Raw genomic sequence first — 24,148 nt, 5'->3', positions numbered from 1 at the left:
GATTTATCTACCTTTAAAATCAGGATCAGATCAACCGCAGCTCTTATTACGCTGCCTTGACGACGTTAAACAGTGGTTATCATTAAATTTTTTACAGCTAAACGAAAACAAAACTGAGGTTGTCATTTTTGGCAATTTCAATCATATCGACAGCACGTTGGGTACCCTCTCCTCGTATTGTAAAACACATGTAAAAAACCTCGGAGTTTACATTGATGGTTCTTTTAAATTGAATAAGCAGGTGAGTGCAGTAGTTCAGTCCTGTTTTTTTCAGCTAAGACAGCTAGCCAGGATAAAGCCATACCTTCCGGCTGACGTCTTCGAGCGTATCATCCACCTTTTTCTTACTTGCAGATTGGACTACTGCAATTCATTGTATTATGGCCTAGATCATGCCACCATCCATCGCCTTCAGATGGTTCAAAATGCTGCTGCTCGCCTGCTAACCGGTACCAAACGGAGAGAGCATATAACCCCAATTTTAGCCTCTTTACACTGGCTCCCTGTCCCCTACAGGATCCAATTTAAACTCTTACTTTTTGTTTTTAAGTCACTCAACGCCCGAGCCCCCCCCTACTTGTCAGAGCTCCTCTCTGCCTATGCTCCAGGAAAACCCACGAGATCTAGTTCAAAACTATTGTTGTCCATTCCACGGACTAACCTCAAATCTCGTGGTGATAGATCCTTCTCTGTGGCAGGTCCCAGACTTTGGAATAGTCTCCCCTTTAATATTAGATCTGCTCAAACTCTTGAGCAATTTAAATCTTTACTAAAGACACACTTTTACGCTCTGGCTTTTAACACATTATGACCCAAGCATTTTGGATTTATCTGAATTAGTTAGTATTGTTTCAATTCTTCTATTCTATTGTTTCTATTGTTATTATTGTATTACATTGTAGGTTTTAATTTTATTGTTATTGTTAAGCACTTTGTGCAGCATCGGCTGTTGGAAATGTGCTATATAAATAAATCTGACCTTGACCTTGACCTTGACTTTACTTAAATCACAGCTACTGCCCTTTTTCCATTTCGTTTTGTACGCTGTTGACTTCCATCCTAGCCACCAACCGTTTTCCATCTTTACCTAGTGTCCCCTTCCACTCCTCTGTAAATTCCTAGCCACTGACCTCCATCAATTCTTAGCTGCTGATCCCTCACCATTTGTCTGTCCATTACTATCCAGTTACTTCAACCCATTCCTGTCTACTAACCTCCCACCATTCCTTTGTCCATTACTAGATACTCAACTGATTCTCAGTCACTGATTTCCATCCATTCCTAGCTACTGCCATCCTACCATTGCAGTGTCAACTCCTAGACTCTGACTTTTAATAGATTCTTAACTTCCAACTATTTCTAGCCACAGAACTGTGACAGCTCTATCCAAACCTAGCTGTTGAGCTCTTCCATTACCATGTACATTTTGAGCCAGACACTTCTATTAACTTGTATCCATGGACTTTCACTATTCTTTCACTATAACCGATATCTTTCCATGTATCTGTCCATTTCTATCTAGTAACCTCCATCCATTTATGGTTACTAGCTTCCCACCATTCATTTGTCCATTCCTAGACACTCAAATGATTCCTAGCCATTGATTTCCATCCATCCCCAGCTACCATTCCACTGTCAGTTCCTAGACTCAGATTTTTAAAAGATTCAAAGCTTCCAACCATTTCTAGTCACTGAACTTTGACAACCCTAGCCAAGTCTAGCTGATAAGCTCTTCCAGTACTTCATACAGTTTGAGCCATGCATTTCTGTTCAATCTTATTTACATACTTCGTCATTTTATAGCAGCTGACCTCCTTCCATTTCTCTGTCCATTCATAGCCAGAGCCTTCTATCCATTCTTAGATACTGAACTCCCTACCATTAGTCAATCACCTTTATCCACCCTTTGCTACTTCTTTCCACCTGGGTACTTAGCCTAGTCACCCTATTCTTTTTGTAGTAGCACCCCACAAGTAATCTACACCAACTGCAACACACACACTCCCACGAATTGCCCACAACTGACAGCCACAGACTTCCCCTTCTTAGGGACTAATCATCATAAAAGACTTAGCCACAGACCTCCACTAATTTGTAGTCATTGGGCACAATAGAGTCCTGGCTGGTGAACCCACTTCCCTCCCCAGCTACTGTGTTCCACTTCCCTCCACCTCTTCTGAGACACTGACCTTCAATCATTTAAACTATCTAGTTATCATTGATTTCCATCCGCCCATGCCCACTCACATTCATTCTTTCACTGCTACTGACACCAAGTCAGTGTACTTCCTCATCCTGCCTTGTTGGCAAGAGATGCCTGCACGTCCAAATAAATAAAATTTAGATCCACATTTATCAGAGGCAAGAGTTGCACAAGGTAATTATGAGTATGATTGCTGCAGGTTGTGGCCAGATCTAGCTACATAGAATTGCAACATTTAATGCACCGTATCCTTCTAATTATTACGTATTTATTTTAAATGTCAATAATTTGTTTGACCTTCTGGTTTCAAATCTATAAATTGCTGTGAAGTAAACATATGTTTAAATGTAGGATGCATCAGTCATCTTTCACTGACTTTTTCCAATTTTCCTGTGAGGATAAATGGCTTCATTTTGTTGCACTTATGCCAATGAGATAAGATAGATGGGCGGGCTGTCAGTGCATGTTCCAGAGGGGGCATCTTGCCAAAGATTGCTTCTTATTCCCAAGCATTTTTGCTGGGGACAATTAGGAACATGGTGTCCTGGTACCCAGCCAACGTGCTGTCTGATGCCGACTCATGGCCACCAATGTCCAATAAGATGTGATGGGGCTTGCAGAAAGAAGTTGAGCTCAAGGATGGTGTGTCTGTGGGCAAGACTGATAGGGTCTGTATGGACGATATTGCCCTATATGCAGTGAATGTGATTTTGTATTCAGTAGACACAGCTTTCAGCACCAGTAGTTCACGGCTCATGGGTTCTTAGAGACCCTTGGGAAGGTCATTTGTTCACTCCAAGAGGATTGGGCAATGGTAAGAATGTAAATGTAAACATTTTCATAATGTCACCTGTCATGGTCCTGGGTCGAGCGACCCAGTGTTTGAGTTTATGTATCTTTTGTATTTATTTGTGCCTTAGCTTAGTTCACCTAGTTAATTTCTAGATTACTGTGTAGTCCTGTTTCTTAGTTATGTCATCTCCCCTGTACTAAGTCTCCCTGGTTCATACGTCATGTCTGTGTGGTTATGTTTGGTTCCTTGTCTAGTCTGTCATGTGTGTTAGGCCTGTTAGTTGTGTTGTCGTGTCTAAGTCTGCATGTTTCCTGTTTTATTTTGAAAAGGGTCTTGTGTTCTGTGTTCATGTGGTTAGTTTTACTCTTCCCTGTGCATCATTATGTTTATCCTAGTCAGCTGTTTCCTCATGTGTCTCCACTTCCCCTATTTAAGTCCTCTGTTTTCTGAATGTCATTGTCGGGTTGTCTGTTATCCCCACCATAGTCATAGTCATAGTCATAGTCCTTGTCCTTCATAGTATTTGTTTCTTAGTGTGTTTTTAGTTTGCTTAGGGTTCCTTGTTTAACCCCTGCAATCATCCAAATAAAGGATCACTTTCTGTTTAAACCTGCAACACCTCGTCCACATCTGCTTTTGGGTCCTGTTTCAAAAAACACACCGGCGCACCCCGCCGTGACAGTCACCTATACAGTACTGCAATCATGATGATAAATTGTACCTGTCAATTCAGTTTCCAGTGTAGTTGTACATTTCCTTCAGTAGTAAAGGTGGTCCTGACACATTCAAGGGATTAACATAAAGTATTTATATATATCATGTATTTATTTAGAAACTTTGAATATTACACATTTTCCTTTGATAAGGCAGGTTAAATGAACTCCAGAAAGATGGTGTTACTGCAAACATTCCAGCTCTCATAATGGGATACATTTACAGTGAATTCATATAATAAATGACACAGAATTTCTAGTAGGCCCACTATTATACAATATTAAGGATCAGGAGAGACAAAGAGAGAGAGAGAAAAGACTGGCTTCAACTGAAAGCCTCTCTTGGAAGATTTCTCAATTTATTACATCTCAGAGAATACATTATAAATACTCAAAAATTAAAATACTGTATTAGCGCCAAAGAGTTACGTTAAAGACACTTGAAAGGAAAAAAGAAAAAATCTTATGTGCATAACTACAGCAAAAAGGTTTTGCATCCTGTCAGGCTAACTAGAGCTACCTACAGATGTCTATCAGACATTGGAGGACAGTACTTTATGCAAATATGCTAAGTCACTTGATTGAAGGAAAAATACTACAGCAAACAAATAAGCCGTTGTCTATAGCCTATGTGCAGCTTTGCACTGCCTAACAGCACCACAACATCCATTATAGACTAACTACATACTGGTAGTGTGTCAGAGGACATGCCAAGGAAGATCAGCGAGCCATTATGGTCTGTGTTATCTCACCAGCTCTCAATAATTTAAGCACAACGATGTGCACATCCCTGGGAGGATTTAAAGTTTCAACATATTTGAGGTTTAAACAACATTTTAGGGCTGGGGGGGAAAGAGGGAGGCCCAAAAGTCAAAGCAGGCAAATACTTTACAGAAAAGGAGTTGGCTAAATAGTGGTGTTTTAGGGAGGAGTGTGGCATCACAGCTAATCTGTGTGTCCGTGAAATGTTACCTCTAGGCCTATTCTGCTCAGTATTCTGCATTTTTTTCCTAATTCATCTACAAGCAGCAGAGGGGTGTGGGAGTTCTTTGTGCCTTATTGCTTTTCCTGTTTATTCCACAGTCTCGTTCCCTGAAGTTGCACTAAGTTAACAGTCAAGAGAAACTGTCTCGTGCAGCGCCTGTTTGTCCTCCGCCTCCACGTCCCCGCTCTCCGCGCTCTCCGCGCTCTGACACGAGAGCTTCTCCTCACATCTCACTGGTCGGACGATGACGCACGGCCTCACGGGCTCCCCGCTCGCCCCGGCGCGCGCGGGGTTGCGACTGTCGCGCTCGTACTCCTCCTGCGCGCGTTGGATCTTCCTATTCCGAAGCTTCCTCTTGTGGAAGTGGAAGGTTGCCAGGGAAACGAGGACGATCCCCACGAGCACGGCCACCAGCACGAGAAGCGCGAGGGTGGAGGAGAACGGCGGAAATAGGCTGAGCTGCTCCGCGCAGGTGCCGTTACTGGCCTGGAACCCCCCGTGACAGCGGTGCAGCGGCACCGACAGCCCCGAGGCCTCGGCGGTTCTGGCTGTCATCCCGGCCACTCCAAGTCTCACTGACCCCTGTACCCTTCGTGCTCTCCGGGCTCAGCGCGGTGACACCGGCCCGCGCATGTGGTTACCTGCACCGAAAAGAAGACACACGAGACCCGCTTGATCAGCTCCAGTGGAGGCAGAACATTAGAAACCCGCCCTCCAGTTTCCCCATTAGCTGATCCATTCTACATTAACAAAACCAAACCGAGACAATTAAGATGGCAAGTGGCACTGTGATGGCACTGTGATGGCACTGAATCCCAGTGTTAGATGAAATGTGCCAACTCCTAACAGATAATACGCCCAGGTCAGGTTGAAAATAAATGAATGAATTAAATTCGGACGTTGCTTTGAATGTAAGACACAGCAGAAGTCGGGACAATACATCAGCTATTGTAATGTGTAGGCCTTCGAGATTTAGACCCAACAGAAGCCCTTTTCTGCGCTCCACGCAGCAGCGTTTTAAGATAAGAATGTCATCTTTACGCAGAGTATAATAATCTGCATCAGCTCAGGCAGGTAGGCTATATTTAAACAGGAGGAGGAAAAAAGCTGGAGTCTTACCTGATAAAACAGTCAGTGCGGGAAGCGGTCCGTGAGTGGCGAGCCGATGTGTGTAAATGGGAAAACTGGATCGCGGTGACGCATTTCATACAATGTGATGCTGTTGCTGCTGCTGCTGCTGAGCTCCGATCATTCAGGACGCTTTGATTGCCGCAATCCGCTCAGTCTGCATCTAGGACGGCGCTTTCCCCCAGCTAAATATCTCAGGTAGAGAGGGAAACTCCCTCACTATGCATCAAAGTGGGCTTTTCAAAAATGCGATTAGAATAGAGCTGTGTCTGGTTTTCCTGGAAAAGCGTCCCTCCTCCTCCAGCCGTCCGCTGCTCCACTCAGCATCTGAATGAAGAGCTGCAGCTGCATTAAAGGTCTCCTATACCAGTCAGCTGGCAGGGTTGTTTGTTCCCCCCCCTCTTCACCCTGAGATGTAATTTATGTATTAACATGACCCCGGTGCGTGCGCTTCATTCCAATCAGCAAACTAATAAACACTAATCATCCTGGTGACTAAATAAGGAGGAAAATTAGCTATCAGTGGCATTCCTGAGGGTGTGGTCAGTCAAATGCTGCAAACCTACATGCTATGAAGATTTTAAGCTTCTTTATAATAACAGAAATTGCATTCATTTGTAGGTCTGTGCATGCTGTGAGGATTTCATTTGCTTCTAAAGTTGCTAGAAAGCTCCACACCTACACTTGTTACCATGAGACTTTATGGGATTTGTGCTCGGAGAACATCTCTGTGCATTTATCACAGATCTACAGCTGAAAATCAGTTTAACTCTTCATTAAATCAAGCTGTCGCAGGTGTAACTCTGCTAAGTAAACACTTTGGAAATCAATATCTGCTTCAGTGTGTGGGTTCTGGGGGCAAATACATGATCTTCACACTGCTGAAGTTTTATATCAGCCTAGAACAGCCAGATACAGTTAGCCCTCTAAATATGGATTGCAGGTTTTGGTGGCGATGGACCAAAATTCCACTGAACTGTTTTTTTTGTTTAAATCTGTGGCATGAAAAGTAAAGGTAGAAGGGAGTCTGACTGGTCCTAGCAAGGCGTAAGTAATACAATTTTTGTAAGTTTTCTTTGCAAGTTTTTCACCATAAAAGTGACTACCGAGTGTATTTCTTTGTGGATTTTTTTTTAGTGCAATTAGGATCATAATTATCCTGATGAAAGTTCACTTTCTGGTTCAGCTTTAATTTGATACAGATATAATCTCATTATGCTCAAGCAGAATTTGTAGTTCAATCAGAGACTGACACTTTTCCAGTTCAGGTTTTGTCCAGCTCTCATAATGGGCTTCTTAATGGCTCGCCTCCCACGACAATAAAATCTGTGCACAGTCTTTCTGATTGAGATACCTGCCCAACCTATGAAGACATTTAGGATTGCTCATCACTTCTGGTAGATTCTTCTTGCCGTTTACGTGCTATTAGACAATCATTTGAAATATACCTCACTTGGTAGAATGATTTATCCACGAAGACACCCACAGCTCATTTTCTCTGGAGGTTGTTGATAAAAAACGTTTAGCAGACTCTTGAACCTTTGATTCAGACTTTCTGCATTTGAATTTGTGATAAACGTCAGGCTTTTTTGTTCACTCTTATCTATGTAATAACTCTTTTACATTATGACTAAAAAAACCTAACATTTTGTTGATTTTTGACACCTTCTACTACTGTTTCAAAGAAATTCAGGTGTTTATTAGTTCAAATATATTTTTATTTTTTTCACATGACTGTAGAAACAATTTACAAAAAAAGCCTCTAATTGAAATCACGACCGAGATAAGCTCAACTCCCTGACTGGAAGATTACTGCAGGCATTGTGACACAAACTCCAAATATAGAAGTGTGGGTGAAGGAGAAGTGAGGAGACGCTTCTACAACGAGGACACCTCGACCTACTGAGACTTTAAAGCATTGTGAGAATATGCCGTATGCCACTAATACTGCTTTCTCATGCAAACAGTGGGCTTCTGTTTTATTTCATGATGAGCGTAGTCCCATTTTTCTTTTGTTTCGTAACGCTGATAATCTGCAGCCTTGTATCTCAGCTTGAGGGTTTGAGTTCGTAGTGTGAAAAGTGGTAATTTATGCACAGTAAACATTATGCTGTCTATTTGTGAGGTTTAACAGGCAATAAACTTCACACCCTCCCTGTGTTGCTAGACTGTTGTCATTCAAATGAATGAGAGGGCTTCACTTTTTCGCACTGTTCTCAAATTGGTGTGAACACAGCTTTAAAAGTCACTCAGCCTTTGATACAATATCATTGCCAGGCTGGTACATTATTTTGCAATGTAATCACCATATGTCTGCTGTTCAACTCAAAGGCAGGGAGAGGAACGATGAAATGATTGCTGGAATGATTAAAAAAAATATTAAGAAGCAGGAGCTGCTGTGCAGCCCTTTGGTGTTCATTAACCTTTGAAATGCTGGATCAGTTACTCAAACTGGATTCGAGGCCTCAGATTACATCTGTGCCATCAGAGTGTTGCAGACTGCTTTATTAAGGATGCTAATAACGTCAACAGGATGCCCCATAGGGGAAATGAAATGTTTTATTATTTATAAAGGCAACCTTTATTAATATTTTCCAGCGCCATGTTTATACCTGAATTCTACTGGAGTAGCTGTGCATGATTCCATGATTGACACAATTTTTTTTATAATCTTTATTTATATAATTCAAGGCCTTCATCCAACTCATCATTGTCCCCTCTGTTAGAGGAGTTGTTGTTACTTCTTTTTAGCCAGCTTTCTTCTGATTGGCTGCTTCTTGCAAAGAGAAGGTTTGAACTGCAGGTGGGTGGGGCTTCTGTGCTCACAGCTGGAGCTTTGAGTGAAGTAACCATATTAGGTATGTTTTTTTAAAAACATTTTTTGCCTTTATTAGTGAAGATTAGTCAGGGAAGTGGAGGTCAAAGCAGAGAAGACGAACAGCAAAGGGCAGCAGGTCAGACTTGAACCTGGGCCTTAAGTGATGCCCCATATTAACTATATTTCTTCTCATGAACATGATACAGAGCCAAGTGTAGCAAATTCTGCCTGAAACTGAGCAATTAGAGTGCAAAGGTTACTTTTACATACGCTGAACTCATTATTTGAATCTTCAGTGATGTTTCACAAGCATCCACCATTTTAGCCGTATATAGGTATATGACAAAAGATAAGGAAAAGCGTAAAAGGAGCTTCTGTGGAGTTCATGTATTCTAGTTTATAGCGCCTACATTCATCGAAGGGTTGAGAGCCATTGTTCATGATACCTCAAGCAGACTGGAAGATCCAGTGCTGCCTGCCCCTCCCACCGCCTGGACAGAGCCAGAGTTCCTCATGTTGAGTCTTGTTGATTGTGATGGTGTCAGCTGCTGCTGGTTCAGCACGTCGTAGAGCAACACAGTAACCAGGTGATCGATTCTGTCAATAGACAGGATCGGCAACATCTGGCAGGTCTGTAAAACTATGGGTTGCCACAAATTAGTGTTGTTGTAGTTTTGGAATTTCTAATTAGATTTTACTTTTATTCCACTTTGACTATATGTTTTTAATTCAGTTTCGTTTCCAGGGTGCATTTTCTTCTTTAAGTTAAGTTTTTATTGTTTGACAACATTTAATTTTTATTATTTTTATTTTTGGTCTTTTTATTTTTAATGTATGGAGGGCATATTTCATAGGAAAGATGAATGTTTTAGCACTGGAATTACAATAACTTACTAATTAGTAATTACTTAATTAGTTTGGTACAGTATGAATGGCCATGGGGGAGGTCTTTATTAACAGAAAAAGCTATAAAACCTATGACAATGCACTTAAATGTCTGAAATGTATGTCCTCCTTTAGACTTTACAAAGCTGACCAGTAGGCCAGATTTGAGTAATTTCAGCCTGCTCGGGCCTTATGTTTGACACCCCAGTTGTAAGTGAATCTAAGCAGCTAGTGAGGCCGCTGGGAAAAGCAAAACATAAGCTAGAAGTCTCTAAAAAGAAACTCCACAAATAAAGGACAGTTTTAATTCTGAGTCCATGTTCACTGGAGACTTGTTTGGTTTCTCTTAGTTTTAAAGTGCTGACCTCATTCGAGAGACATATGATTTAAAATCGCGTATTTAAAATTAAATTGTTCTGAATTGAATAGAGTTAATCTGTTTGGGTTCATTATCGTAGCCACAGGGTTTGCACACTGGAATTAAACTTCAGTACAAGAGATGCTGAATTGCCCAGTATGAATGTAAATCATTGTCATATTACACAGCCTATGAAACAATAAGAGCATCAACAGGAAATTGCTGTGCTTAGAGCCAACAAGTGGGTGGCCGAGACCCATGTGTTCGCTAATCGCAGAGTTGGCTGCATGTGCGTTCCTCCGAAACACTTTGAAGAACCTATTAAAGGTTAAATGATGCTCTACATGTGCAGAATACTTGCTATTTTAGTCCTATACAGCCTTGGGTAGAGGTGAGCTAGAGGTGTGAGTCTTCTCTCTTCTGATGTCCCCCACAGAGTTGGTTATTTTCAGACACTTTAGCCCACACCTCTCTGAAACGCAACCACAGCAGCTGTATTGAAAGCACTGGTCTCTGCATATCATAAGAGCAGAGTAATCTGAGATATTAAGTAGAAATTCATGTGTTATAGCTGCACAGCTGTCACTGCTTAATGTGACTTTTAATAATCTCCAAAGTTCTCAGAAACCTCTTGAAAGAAGGGAAAACATGTTAACATCATTTAACATCAATGTGATGGGGCTTCTGTATCCACTCACAGGTTGTGGCGGCTACCTGGATTAGAGGTGTGGCTTATTTAGAGTGATGTTTGTCACCTGGGTTAATTGTTCAACTGAGGACCTTTGCAATCGGTCTCCATTGCATTCATTCCAAGTCGTTTGGTTTACTTTATTCTTTGATTTTTTATTTATTTTTTTTGCACTGATCACAGATCCACACACATTACTGATGAGCTGATATGAGCTGATCTTTCACATTTTCCTTTTTAAATAAATGTATTTTTCACAAGTCATAAGTCATTTTCTTTCGAGGGTTCTGACAACATTATACTTTTCTTTTTTTTAAAAGAAATACTCACTAAAGTTTGACAAGCATAAAAGCAAAAAGAGCTGGGTATGAATATGAGAACAAATGGGTTTCATATCCATGTCCCGATATTTTTTTTTTTTATCATTAATCTCGTTGAAGCTTTGGGGTGTTTTTTTACACTGTAAAGGCTCATCAGCCATTTATTGGGGAGTTAGCACCTCATCAGAAATATAGGATTTGAAATGCTTCTGAAAAGCCATAAATCTTTTGTTCTGAAATTAAATTAACTTTCTGGATTTAACCCTCTCGAGGCAGGCGTTGCCGATTTGCAACAGTTAAAAACTAACAACCTGATTACCCCACATACATATTTTATGAGTTTTTTCTACTCAGAAGTATCACTGTAGGACTTGGTTGTGCATTAGCAACAAAAAGTTTAATTTGAGCCTGAGAGGGTTAATAAATAAAGCAGATGTTCCCGATGGTTTGGAAACTTGCTTACAGGCTTTAAGAGTCTTAAACAAGCAGCAGAGATGTGCAAGGGAAATACAGGGTTTAATGGTAGTGGCAGCACAGTGGCACAGTGGTTAGCACTGTTGCTGCATAGTTCAATTCCACCATTAGACTGAAGTCTTTCTGTATGAAGTTTGCATGTTTTCCCTGTGTTTGTGTGGGTTTCCTCTGAGCACTCCCACTGTCCAACCACATGCAGTTTGTGTGGATAGGTCAATTGATTAATCTAAATTGCCCATAGGTGCAAATGGTTGTCTGTCTCTGTTTGTTAGACTGGTAACCTGTCCACGGTGTACCCCGCCTTTGGCCCTATGACACCTGGAATAGGCTCCAGTACCCTCAAAAGGAGAGACGGATGGATAATGGCAGTGATGTTTTGCACCTCAACTCAAGTAGTTCCCATGCAGCTTGGGATATAAAACAGAGATGAGTGGCAACAACAAAAAATAAAAAAGCAGAAAGCAACATTTAGTTAGATTAAGGTCCATGTGATTTTCTTTTAATATGCGTTCGTACCACAAAGTGTTGAAGATTCTCACGGTAATTTCCCAGTTGCACTCGTGGACATGCTCCATCACCGTCGGGGCTCCATGAAAAATGAATGGCCTTGGAGGGAGTGAGGGTCCCTGGATGATGAACTCACAGTAGATGAGTGCATACTGAAAGATTAATGCAGCTATTCAGGCACAGTTTAAAGCATGGCATATGTTTGTGGGCTAGTAAATGGAGAGTGATTACAGCGCTTATTTTAATATTCATACAGGTCCTCTCCTCTCAGCTGTCTAGGTCAAGTTGGCCGAATCTAAAAAATGAATCCTGGAGTAGAAGAGTAGAGAGAGGGTCTCTTTTCAAATACAAAGTGTCATGTAGTCACATTCAAGGCAGAAACATTTACACCTGCTCACTCGGGGGTGGTGCAAATCACTCGGCATCGCCTTGGCTTTGTCTTTTGTGTGCCTTTGTTATCTCGTGATGAATCATAAGGGTGGAGATTACGGTGCACACATTCAGACCATCTCTCTTAGAAGCCTTTTGGTTTCCCTCAGTTGTACACACAAAAAGAGGTTGTGTGATGGATGAAAAGCGAGTTCCAGAGAGAAGTTTAAACCCTGTCCAATTTCACACCTCTGCACACTGTATGCTGTCAGCCCTTATGCCAAACAGCAGTCGGTTTAGCAGGGTTTTTTCACTGCCCGCTGAGGCTGGAAATGAGGCTGATGAGAGAATGAACTACAACAGCGAGCTTGTGAGCCATAAAACCACAACAATGGGATGATGGTGAGATGCTCCGTGCCACTGAGTAGAAGTGCAGAGTTGGTGACGGTTCTTTATGGCAGCTATTCTTTAAGGTAAAAATACTGAGTCACAATTTGAAGTCTGAAAATTAAGACTCCTCAAACCTTTAATCATGAGGTGAAGTATTTTGTGGTGCTTAAGACATCAGATAGCCACTAGAACATCTTATTTCCAAGTATTAATTTTTACATTTCCTGGTCAAAACCCCTTCAATAAAGGAAGACTAACGCCTAATTTAAACCCTGTGGCTTTGTTTTTTTACTCTTTAAAATTGTCAAAATTTAATTAAATATTGTACGGTAACTTGATTATCAAACTACAACAATGAAAAAGGTAGATTAGAAACTTTGGTGATCCACATGGAGCCCACCCAGGGGGCTCAGATTTTAGGAAACAGAGCTACAGATTTGTGATGAGCAACGCTGTTTGTTGCTCAGGGAGAGGCCACCTCCCTGAGCCTGGTTCTGTCTTCCCCCTCTCACGGTTTGGGAGTGAAGGGAGGAAGACAGGAAAAGACACTGTGGAGGAGAGCCAGAGATTAATAATAACTAATTATCCAATACAGAGTGATATCTAATCATCATTCTGCATTTAGATGGGTACACTGTGGTCATTAAGGCATGGACAGGAAGGTCAGCAGCAATACTCAGGCAGGCTGTGGAGTTTAAATGATGCCATGTTGATACTAAGGGGCCCAAAAGTGTACCAAGAAAATATCCCCCGCACCATTACACCAGCAGCAGCAGCCTGAACCACTGATACAAGGCAGCATGGATCCATGCTTTCTTTCAAAGGCTTACATAGATACTTACCGTACCACCTGAATGTCACAGCAGAAATCAGGACTCATCAGACCAGGCAATTTTTCCAAACTTCTGTTGTCCAATATTGGTGAGACTGAGCAAATAGTTGCCTCAATTTCCTGTTCTTAGCTGGCTGAAGTGTGGACTTAAGGAAAATCAAATAACAAGGGGTTATTTGATTTTCTGTTGGTGTCCTATTAACTGAAAGCAGTCTGGCCACTCTTCTCTGACATCATCAAGGCATTTTTACTCACCTCCCCCTTATGTGTACCATTCATTCACTGTGTCTCAAAATGACACTTTTACAACCATGATGCACATTTAGGATGATTTTCATTGTAAAAATACTGTTGCCCTGTTTTTAAGTATTTGGTCACATCGGACCTTCGGTCTAATTACAAACCATAAATAAACATGTGACGTCAGCTTAAAAAAAAAAAAAAAAAAAAAAAAAAGATCTACTGCCCACTGGATATTGTCTCTTTTTCGGGGCATTCTCTGTAGTCCTGGAGTTACACTCAGACGTCAATCATTTTTCTTCCCGATTCTGATGTTCACTTTGAACTTCAGCAGGTCGTCCTGACCTTGTCTAATTGCTCAGTTGCACCCGGTTACAGCTATGTGATTGGCTGATTAGACAGACGTACCTAAAAAATGTCAGGTGAGTGTACATTCACCTTTCTTTCCAGCTACCTGTGTGGCCGCTCTCTTCTGCAGGTATTGGGAAAGGAGATGTGATTTGCCCACAACCAGCACTGGCAACCCTGGACCCAGTGTACTGGTGTTCTATGAAAGCCCTTAGATTTCAGTTGTGGGTGATTCTAATCCTTGAGACACCCTTTTGGAGTTTTGCTGCTCTCTGGTTTGTTTTCTTATACAACACTGCACTCATACACTCACTCACAGCAATAACCACACCGACCACACACATCATTGTTAGCTTAAATTCCTCATTAACTATTAACTGTCATTTTGTGTGTGCAGCTCGCTTCTTCTCACGGCCATGTCACTTGTTTTGTGACACTCTCTCTATACTTTTATCTCCGGTGTCTATCAATACAAACTTGTGTCCCTGTAGCTGCCAAATGCTCTTAAGTTCAGATGCTTGCTGTGTTTATCTGGGAGTTTATAGCCCTTTTATTTTAAATGCCAGGCTAAGTAACCTGAAACAAAGGTTGACAGGAGAAGAGGCAGTGAATCAAAAGAGAAAAGATGAGGACTGATTGAAACAATTGTCTCATTCTCAGTGGGTTTGATGCAGCAAGCAACAATATATATTGTGACTGACTTTTAATGTAAAAATTATTACAGTTTTAAATATTTAATATTGAGCTCAGTTCTTTAAAAAATAAAATAAAATACCAGCAATAACTAGAGGACATCATCATCTAAAGACTCAGAAAGATTTGATTCTGCAAATGAAATAAATGAATTTATCTTGGACGTGATAAAAATTCTAGATTCTTGTTAATTTAATTATATCATGACAGTTAGGTTTAAAATTTATTGTAAAACACCTTTTTGTTGGTTTTATTTCTTTTATTTACTTCAACTAGTCTGCATTAACCTTACAGAAGTTCCTCTGTGAATTTACCATGCACCTGTGCAACTCGCAATAAAATGCTTTTACAGCCAGAAAACCCAAACACTGGCTCAAACTACATTTTTCTGTTTCTTAATGACACTGTACCTCATTTTCCTGCCTATTATTCAGCCACATTATTCTCTTTCACTGCAGCCCGTGTTAATCAGAAATACCAGCTGTAATGAGAAAAGTTTGTGGGCCCGAATACTAACCACACATCGATGTCCAGTCAGTGTTTGTGCGTTTGTGTGTGTGTGTGTGTGTGTGTGTGTGTGTGTGTGTGTGTGTGTGTGTGTGTGTGTGTGTGTGTGTGTGTGTGTGAGACGTTATAAGTCTTTATATGAGGGAGCTGATATCTTTAAAGCTGCAGGCCATCTCTGGGCAGGAGTGGTCCTCTTGTTATTCCCTTCACGCGCGCACAACTGCTTTCTCTGCAAGTCTCTGTCAGCAGAATTTCTAATGAATTGCACAAAAGCCAGTTTACTATGCCTGCACTCATGCATGCGTGCACACAAACACAAACAGACACAGGCCAACTTTCTTTTTGTGCACAACAGAAATGGCTTTGGGAAAGAATGAATGAGGCTCTCATGCACACAGAAGGGAAATATCATGCATAAGTAGTTTTTTTGCCCCTTGGAAAAAAAAAAAAGATCCTGTCACTACACATTAGCATGTAGCAAAGAAGAACTTCACATCTTTTTGGAACTGTCCTGGTTTATTGCATGCAGCCTTTATTGGATAGTATTGGTAGTGGTGGAGACAGGAAGCATCTTCTTTTCCTGGAAAATGAAGATGCATATAGACTTTTTACATGCTATGTGAATCATGGCTAGCTAAAACAAAATGAATCATTACTATGGTGGCTGCTTGGGCACAATACCATGAACACTTGCACAATCTGTTTCTTTTTACAGCTGGTGTGGAGACGATATGCAGTATAACCACTAACTGTTTTCTTAAAGTAATGAACATATGTGAGGATGTCAAAAATACATCTATGCAGGTGTGCTTCAGAAATCTTTTTACCCATATTTGTCAATCCTGAGTTTCTGTTCTTAACAGTGTGTTCCTATAAGTTTGTACATTTAACTGCCTTCCAGTGTTTCCTAAATGCCATGAATCGACTTTCATCTCAGGCAAATTCACCTATCGTCTTTGAGTTGGTTCATTTCTTCAGGAAGTGCTCACCTGCCAACACACCCTCCTCCAACCTCCATTACTGCTTCAGAGCAAACCAGTGGCACCTCAAAGTAAGCTGCTGCTCACAGTTAAAAACCTTTTACCTTCAGGAATTGTAGGTAGGGCTTGCTAAAATCTCCATGTACAAACTCACCTGGATTAACCTGCCTGTCCTCTCTCCCGGTGAAGTCTCGCTCAGTCTCCTGGAACCCTCCTCGCTGGCATCCACTCCTGTGAAACTTTTTCCTGTGAAAATAAACCTTTTGAACTGTGAAATTGCTTTTGTTGGGCCTTGTTTAAGAGTCTGCTTTTCATTACTACCATTTTAGCATTTGGCAGTATGATCAGTAACACCTTTTTCCCCCCAACATAATGTATTGTACATATGTATTTTTGAACTCCATAAACCCCAACACCTTGATTCTGTTGCTTTTCATCCATTCTGTTGTAGATTTGCTGTGCTGGAGTTATCGTCCTGTCACATGACCCCAAATTGGGGATCCCGTGTCTGGCTATAGCAACCAAGCCCATCATATCAGCAAAGGAACTGCACATTATGGCCAAACATCTTCACTCCACATCTTTCCAGAGGGGATTCATTCAGAAAGCTTGTGGTTTGTTCAAATGCAAAAAACTGTCCAAAACTTATTGAGGTGCTCACACCTGCTGATGATCAGTTAATCAGCTGCATTTGATTAGCAGCACCTGGCTGCTGCTTACCCTCTTATTTCCTATGGAAGCAATAAGCATTTGTTTTTTTTCCTCAGGACTGCATTAAAACTTTCCTTTTACAAGGCTGTAGTTCTACATAAACTTATACTACCAGTGTTGAAATCCAGCTTCCTGCCCAACACCAATACAGCTCCACCTGGACCAGTTGGAGCCCAACACTGGCCTCAGTCTGATTCTTTGCTGTCAGTGTCAGTTAGTCTGCCTGTATTTGATGCCGACTGCATTTGGGATATGTGATTCAAATAAGTGATTCATTTGTGTATAGTTATTGTTGTTACTTCAAAACAACAATAAATTAGTTCCCTAATTGGATTTGCATATTTGCTGCTTTGATTTAATACTGTAGACTGTCTATATTAGATCCACTGCATTGCTAGTCACCCCACTCTTCATCCTGCCAAAAGCTCTTCTGTCCCCTCTTGCAATTCACCATCTCTGACAGTTCTCTCCAAATATGCCCAGTCATCCAGCGCTCAAATGACAAATCTAGTAATTGTTTTGAGGATCCAAAAGCACGACGCATTTAGGCAGAGCAGGTGAAGTGAGGTCGTCCTGAGGCAAAGACAACTCAGACAGCAAGTGACGCCAAAAAAGAGAGCAGACAATCAAGCTACAATGATTTCTTATATCAACTTAGTTTATTTTTCTTTGCAAACAAAAGCTGGTAAGAAGGAAGTTTTACCCATTTAAATTCAAAGTAAATACCCTACAGAGAACTCCGACAATCAAACGATCCCTGCCAGCAGGACTTGGTGATGGTTGGGAGGAAGAACTCCCTTTTAATAGGAACAAGTCTCCTGCGGAACCAAGCCCAGGATAGGTTGGTTATCTGGCCTGATGGTTTGGGGGATCCTTTCTCAAAAACTTTGAATTATACTTAAGACTAACATTTTTGTTAAAGGGAGTCTGACTTGCTGATCTTTGTTTTTGGAGACCTTCAGATTTGCTGAGTTTAGTTCAGGGCTGGACTAGTGAGCACTATTACTGTGTTATTACCGACAAACACAGATAAGAATTAGAATCGATCTTTACTGTTACTGTTGCAAAATCAATGAAACACATTTTAGCAAATCTCCGTTAGCAGCATGTAGATTTTTACATTGAAATTCCTTTAGAATAAAAGAAAAAAAGAAAAGAAAAAAAGAGTTAACTTGACTTAAAGTTAAAGAGGCACCTACATAGGGAATGTATCTAATAACGTAAGTATCTACACAGATATGTACAAGTTATATGTGCCATATAAAGGAGCAGGTGCAATATGGGGAGCGATGTGATCAATGGTAGCACACACTGAGTAAGAGGTAGGACTAGAGGTAGGTTGCATTATAATAAATACGGTTTATAAATAGAGGTAGGAATGTTGGTTGCATTATACTACAATAAATATGGTTTATGTCACAGTCTGGCTGAGGCAGAAGAAGGTGGACCCAAGTGCGGACACGCAGAATAACAAGACTTTATATTGAATTAAAACGAACTGTTTATTGAAGGCTGATCTTAGCAATAAAAAAAACAAAAGCAAAGACTAAATCATAACCTAAACTGGGTGAGCTAAACATAACAAAACTGTGGAACATGGACATAGAGACCTTGCATGAATGCATAATCATGGAGACAAGGTAGGATAACAGACGCTCAGACAAGGAATGAATGAACACACACAGACTAAAAGCACACAGGAGGTGATCAGGGGAAGTGGAAACACATGGGGAAACAGCTGACACAAATGAACATAACAACGTCACAGTGGAAGAGTAAAACTAAACACAATGAACACAGCAACACAATACTCTTCAAAATAAAACAGGAAACATAATGAAACGCAGACCTGACAACATGAACTTAACAAAAGACATGCAGACATGAAACACATGAAGGACATAGGAGACTTAACACAGGGGTTGAAAACATAAGGGGAAACTAATAAACAAAGAACTATAATAATAACCTAGGCATGATAGAAATGAACTTAGAAAACCTAAAGGACTTAAACATAAAAACAAACTAAAACTCAAAACACTGGGTCAAAATCGTGACAGTTTATAAATGCAGTAGAAATGTTAACAGTGAAGTTAACCTTTAATCAGGGTGGAGGTAGGATATGTTTGACAGTTTGTGGGTAGAAATGTTTATTGAGTCTGTTTCTCTTTGACCTGATTGACCTGTAGCGTTTACCAGAGGGAAGGGGGGGAGTGTACAGGGTGCGAGGGGTCCTTGATGATGAAACTGACTTTCTGCTGAAGTCTGCCAGTATAAATGTCTCTGAGGGGGGTTAGTGAAGTTGTGAAGTTGCCCGCTCTGCTGCCCTCACCACCCGCTGCAGTTTTCTCCAGTTTTACAAAAACTTTAAAGAGTCTTTAATTGGAATTCAAAAGTTTTTTTTTAATCTTTTCATACTTGAGAAACAAAGGATATGAGAAATGATCTTATCTTTCTCTGTGTTATTGTATTACCATAGAAAGTGCCTTGAGGTGACTGTTGTTGTAAACTGGCATTATATAAATACAATTGAACTGAAAAAAATAGAAAATTATTTTCACAAATAGCAAACATCTTAACAGTTTTAAAACAAAAGTCAAGCAAGTTAAGCAAAATCTGCACAGCTCAGCAGTTACATCCCAGCACAGCAGGGCGCACCATTAAGGATGCAGGTGGAGAAGCTTTATTCACAGCTAAAAGGTTTAAATGGATTTTTTTTTTTACAAGAGAAAACAGAACATAAAAAAAAATACTGAGCTCAAAACAAAAACAAAAGAACAAACAAACAAACCGAAAGATGACTTTTTAACCACGAGCAACAGAAATTTAACTGAAATAATATTTTCTAAAAGACCAAAATTAAACCTAGTGACTGTAGTTAAACTTAAATTTAAACCCACTTTATGACTTTATGGAAGCACAAAGTTTGAGTAATGAACTAACTGGTAATTAGAGTGCAATGATGGCAGGAAGTAGAACATGACCGCCTGCAGTGTAAATGCTGGTGGGGGTGGCGATGGAGCAGCTGGAGAGGTTCTCTGAGTGACCAGGAAGAGGCGGGTCGCACAAATGAGATTCTGAAAGGCAGAATGACAGACGAGCAGGGATTTAAAGTGAACAGAGGCTGATCGGCGTGCAGATGGTGCCTGAGGAAACTGTTGGACGAGAGTGATAATGACGAAATTGAGTTTGACAGACTGGTAAAGTGTCATGTCCTGAAGACAGACAGAAGAGAGAATGCACATTTCTTACTGAACTTGAGATTCAGATGCGCGTCATGTAGAACACGAAGCACCTCAATGTGGATTCAGTTTTAAAACAGCTGAAATGTCTTAAAAACTTTGCACCTAAGGACGCCTCAATCATCAATCCAACTGTATTTATGTATATATATTGTCTGAGTCTCTCCTTGCCCAATGTTGTGTCATCAGTCACTGCTGTGTGTTCCCCATGGTATTCCTTAATATGTGCTTTCCCTTGTTTGAGCTTAACTTTTGGTTTATCTTGGACTTTCTGTTATTTTAGCACAATATTAAAGGCTCACTTTATTACCTCACCCTATATCCTGAGTTCTGGGTGCTGCTTCCCACACAGCTATACCTGCCTGATCCTTGATAATGTTTTATGTTAACAAAATAAATACATTGGATTTAAATTAAGCACATTTTTGTGTAAAGAAAATCAAACAGTTAGACAAAGATTTACTGAAAGAAAAAATAATGCCATACTTGACAACTGGATATAGTACCGGTAAAGTGTGAATACAACATAATACATAAAATTAAATTCAAACATTGATTTATGATATATAATAGTCTAATCACATAAAGTCCATGGACAGAAAATGGGACAGACGAGGGGGTCACACATGACAAGAGCAGGGCTACACTAGGACACCCACATTTTCTATGCCCATCTCCTCTCCAACCTATGCCCCTTTAGGAGCTGCACAGCTGATCACCACCTGCCTCCATCTCACCCGATCCGTAGCGTCTTCTTCACACCAACCCTCTGCATGTTCTCCTGCACTACAGATGCAAAGTTAGACTGATCACCGTAAAACACAGATGCAACAAATGGAAAGTTGGCAGCCCTGCTTTAATGTAAATCAGCTGGAAATTGATTGGACTGGTAGTCCAATGGTGGAAGGCAGGAAGTGTGGGCACAAATCTGAAGCAGGGACCTACATTATTTTAATGGGAAGGAGCATAGCTGAAGGTATTTTTGAACTTTATTCATTGTCAGTGAACATTGTCAGATAAATTCAATATACATCATCAAAAAAGAAAAAGAAAGGAATGCATCTGAACATATGTAGATACAATTCCTTTACAAAATTTAGCAATTTTACGCCTCATGATAATACCTTTAGAGTTAAACTTCTCAACCTACAATATACAGGGAGATATTTCTGGAATACTGGAATACCACTAAAAATACCACTTAAAGTTTTTGAGTAATGCCAAAACGAATCATTTAAACTACACAAGTCAGCAAGTAATCTACACTGTAAACGCAATCATCCTGTATTTTATCAATTTAAATCAATATATTTATCCTTGTACATCACAGTTTGCAGAATCTTTATTTAACTTATTTAGCTTCTTCAAAATATAACATGCCAGCATAGCAGGAGACCTATAAAGGAAGCAGGGTTTGGGCTTATCCAGGTAACAGCCTGGGCTCTCACTGATATTAAGGTGGTTCACGTCCTGCTGCAGACCAAACCTGCTCCTGTGCAGGGTTTGTGTGAGATGTGACAGTTAAATCACCAATCCTCTGTGCAGAAAAAAAAAGTCACCATTCCTGGATGGTATACTTCTGTGGACAGATACTAACAGACTCTAAAAATTTTTTTAACAGCATCTAAACTTTTGACTTTTTTTCTGCAACCCTGGATTACTTTATTCAGCTGGTAGCCATGCACGTGTGTGCTCTTTGAATTGCCTGCCATTCAAATTACAATGCAGAGACGACAACACTTTGCAGAAACATAACTTCAACTCAATCAGGACATAATGACAAATAATCAGTACGAATAAGGGTAAGTGGTCAAAGGCAATGTTTTAAAACCTTTATGTCAGTTCAGCTGACATAAAAAGTGTGCAGGTGCACCTATTTTGGGCACAAACTGAACCACATAACGCTGGAGGAGTGAGCTGGAGGGGGCTGAAGCAGGTTTAGTTTAGTGAAACTAATTTTTTAGCAAGATATGACAGTGGGGAGCACAAGTGAAGGGTGAATCACACAGTAAAAGTGTTTATATAAATATTTCATAAAGCTTTGAATTTCTAAAACAATCCTTTTCTCCACTTTGCAGCAGCATTGTTATAGCAACCGGTTGTTCAGCTGGCAGATGGCGCATAAGCAGCAGCTCACCTTTTCCACCCACCTCCAGGCATTATGAGTGTTATGAAACCCCTGCTTCACGCACGTTTGCATGAATAAAACCCACACCCTACGTAAAAGTGATCACACCCACATCAGATGAACAATTCTGTTCCTAAGCAACTGATGCTCTCTGCGTGGGGCTTGCATGTTCTCCGTGTGTCTGAGTAGGAGTCCTCCAGGCGCTCCACTTTCCTCCCACAGCACACAGACATGCAGCTCAGCTGGAGTGAGCACTTTAAAACACTCCTACGTTTGAATAAGTGTTCGTGGGTGGTCTGACGGAACGGGAGTTTGAGGTTTCCCTGTGAGAGCGACAGTGCGCAGATAGAGCTCCAAACCCCCCACGGCAGCTATAAAGACTCCAAGTTCTGTGTTGCATTTTCTTCCTTAATAAAATTGTCCTTATGTGCATTTCAGTGGTGAATACAGCAGACCACAGCCCTGTTAACTGACCCAGGAGGCTGCAGTGTTCATTATACTTCACAATAATTAAATAATCCCTGGAATAATTTCTCTGATGACATCAGGAGGGCTCCCCTTTAGAGTGAAACTTAAAACTTATCTTTTGGCCTCATTAGCTGATTATTCTCTGATTAGTTTGGCCCATGTCGCGTTTAGCCTCACCGCTGTGGCTCTCACTCACATGTTTGAATTATTGCAAGTATTCATAATTATACTGATGTGCTTTACAAAAGGTTATTACTTTATTTTGAGCTGATACCAACATTACAGACTCGCCTGCTGGTTCCTTTCTATATTGGTTTTTAAAAACAGTGAGAATCACTCGTTAATCAGTCATTAACTAATCAGGTATGAGTCTGATCTGTGCCTGTGTTTCGTATTTGTACAGTCTTTAGAGGATCTGTGATGGTCTTCTCTATATTGTTATGTTTTTAGCTGAAACTAGAAGATGTAAAGGCAGGTACTGAGACAGAATAACAACAAACACACTTTTAGGGTTTTTATTACAAGACCAGAATGCACAATATTGAATAGGGGTTGGTGAAGAGTGGGCAAGCTGCTGAGGTCCTTCACAGGTGAATAATTTTTCCAGAGTGAGTGTTTGATTATGAGCCCGAGGGGAAGCAGGCACTAAAGGTGATGTAGGGTGGATGAAGGGGAAACAGTTAAATACGTGAATACATAACAGAGCCCATAGCAGTTCTAAAAGACGGAACAATCTGGAAATATGTGCTAGTAATGAGTTGGTGGGATATGGGTGCACTAGCATGAGATTTGTCAGGAACAGGTGACGCTACTCCAGCCAGATTTTCAGTCCATCTAAACTTTTAATCCATCAATGAGCAGCTAAAAAGAAGGATTCACAGAATTATTGGACTCCATCCCTCCATCCATTCTCTTCCGCTTATCCAGTTCAGGGCTACAGGGGGCTGGAGCCTATCCCAGCTCCTACATGGTGAGAGGTAGAGTACATCATGGACAGGCTGCCAACCCATCGCAGGGCCAATAAGACACATAAACAAATGTTCACATTCAAGCAGTTTAAAATCTCCACTTAACCTAACTCCATACATGTCTTTGGACTGTGGAAGGAAGCAGGAATACTGGTAGAGAATCCACGCAAACATGGGAAGAACATGCAAATTCAGCAGAGAAAGACAAGGAGTCCATCCTAATAAACATTAAACGTGCCCACCGGTGTTAATATCTACCACAGTAATGCTGTTTTTGTATCATTAGCTCAGCTCAAATCCAATGTGTAAAACCAGAGGGTCACTAATGTTATACAACTCATCCCAAGGGGACCATGAGTATCTGGAGCACATTAATCATAATCCATCCAATAACTAGGAT

At 40.7% G+C, this 24,148-nt stretch overlaps 1 protein-coding gene and 1 long non-coding RNA gene across 2 annotated transcripts; both read right to left on the bottom strand.

Moving 5' to 3' along the window:
• Positions 1-3,799: 3,799 nt before the first annotated feature.
• Positions 3,800-6,201, bottom strand: LOC101484903 (uncharacterized protein C11orf87 homolog). Its single transcript, XM_004561812.3, has 2 exons — positions 5,814-6,201; positions 3,800-5,335 (listed from the first exon to the last, which is right to left on the bottom strand). The coding sequence occupies exon 2, from the start codon at positions 5,247-5,249 to the stop codon at positions 4,818-4,820; it is 432 nt and encodes a 143-aa protein (XP_004561869.1). The 5' UTR covers positions 5,250-5,335; positions 5,814-6,201; the 3' UTR covers positions 3,800-4,817.
• A 9,547-nt stretch (positions 6,202-15,748) lies between these two features.
• Positions 15,749-16,851, bottom strand: LOC143420692 (uncharacterized). Its single transcript, XR_013100420.1, has 3 exons — positions 16,648-16,851; positions 16,386-16,477; positions 15,749-15,831 (listed from the first exon to the last, which is right to left on the bottom strand). It is a non-coding gene; the product is annotated as an uncharacterized LOC143420692 (long non-coding RNA).
• Positions 16,852-24,148: the final 7,297 nt, after the last annotated feature.

This window comes from Maylandia zebra, linkage group LG10, assembly GCF_041146795.1.
Source record: "Maylandia zebra isolate NMK-2024a linkage group LG10, Mzebra_GT3a, whole genome shotgun sequence".
NCBI lineage: Eukaryota > Metazoa > Chordata > Actinopteri > Cichliformes > Cichlidae > Maylandia > Maylandia zebra.
This window is presented reverse-complemented; position numbering and strand designations above follow the sequence as displayed.

Bases quoted from the DNA above. Each gene is read 5' to 3' on its own strand.
- LOC101484903 (XM_004561812.3), bottom strand. From the start codon at position 5,249: ATGACAGCCAGAACCGCCGAGGCCTCGGGGCTGTCGGTGCCGCTGCAC.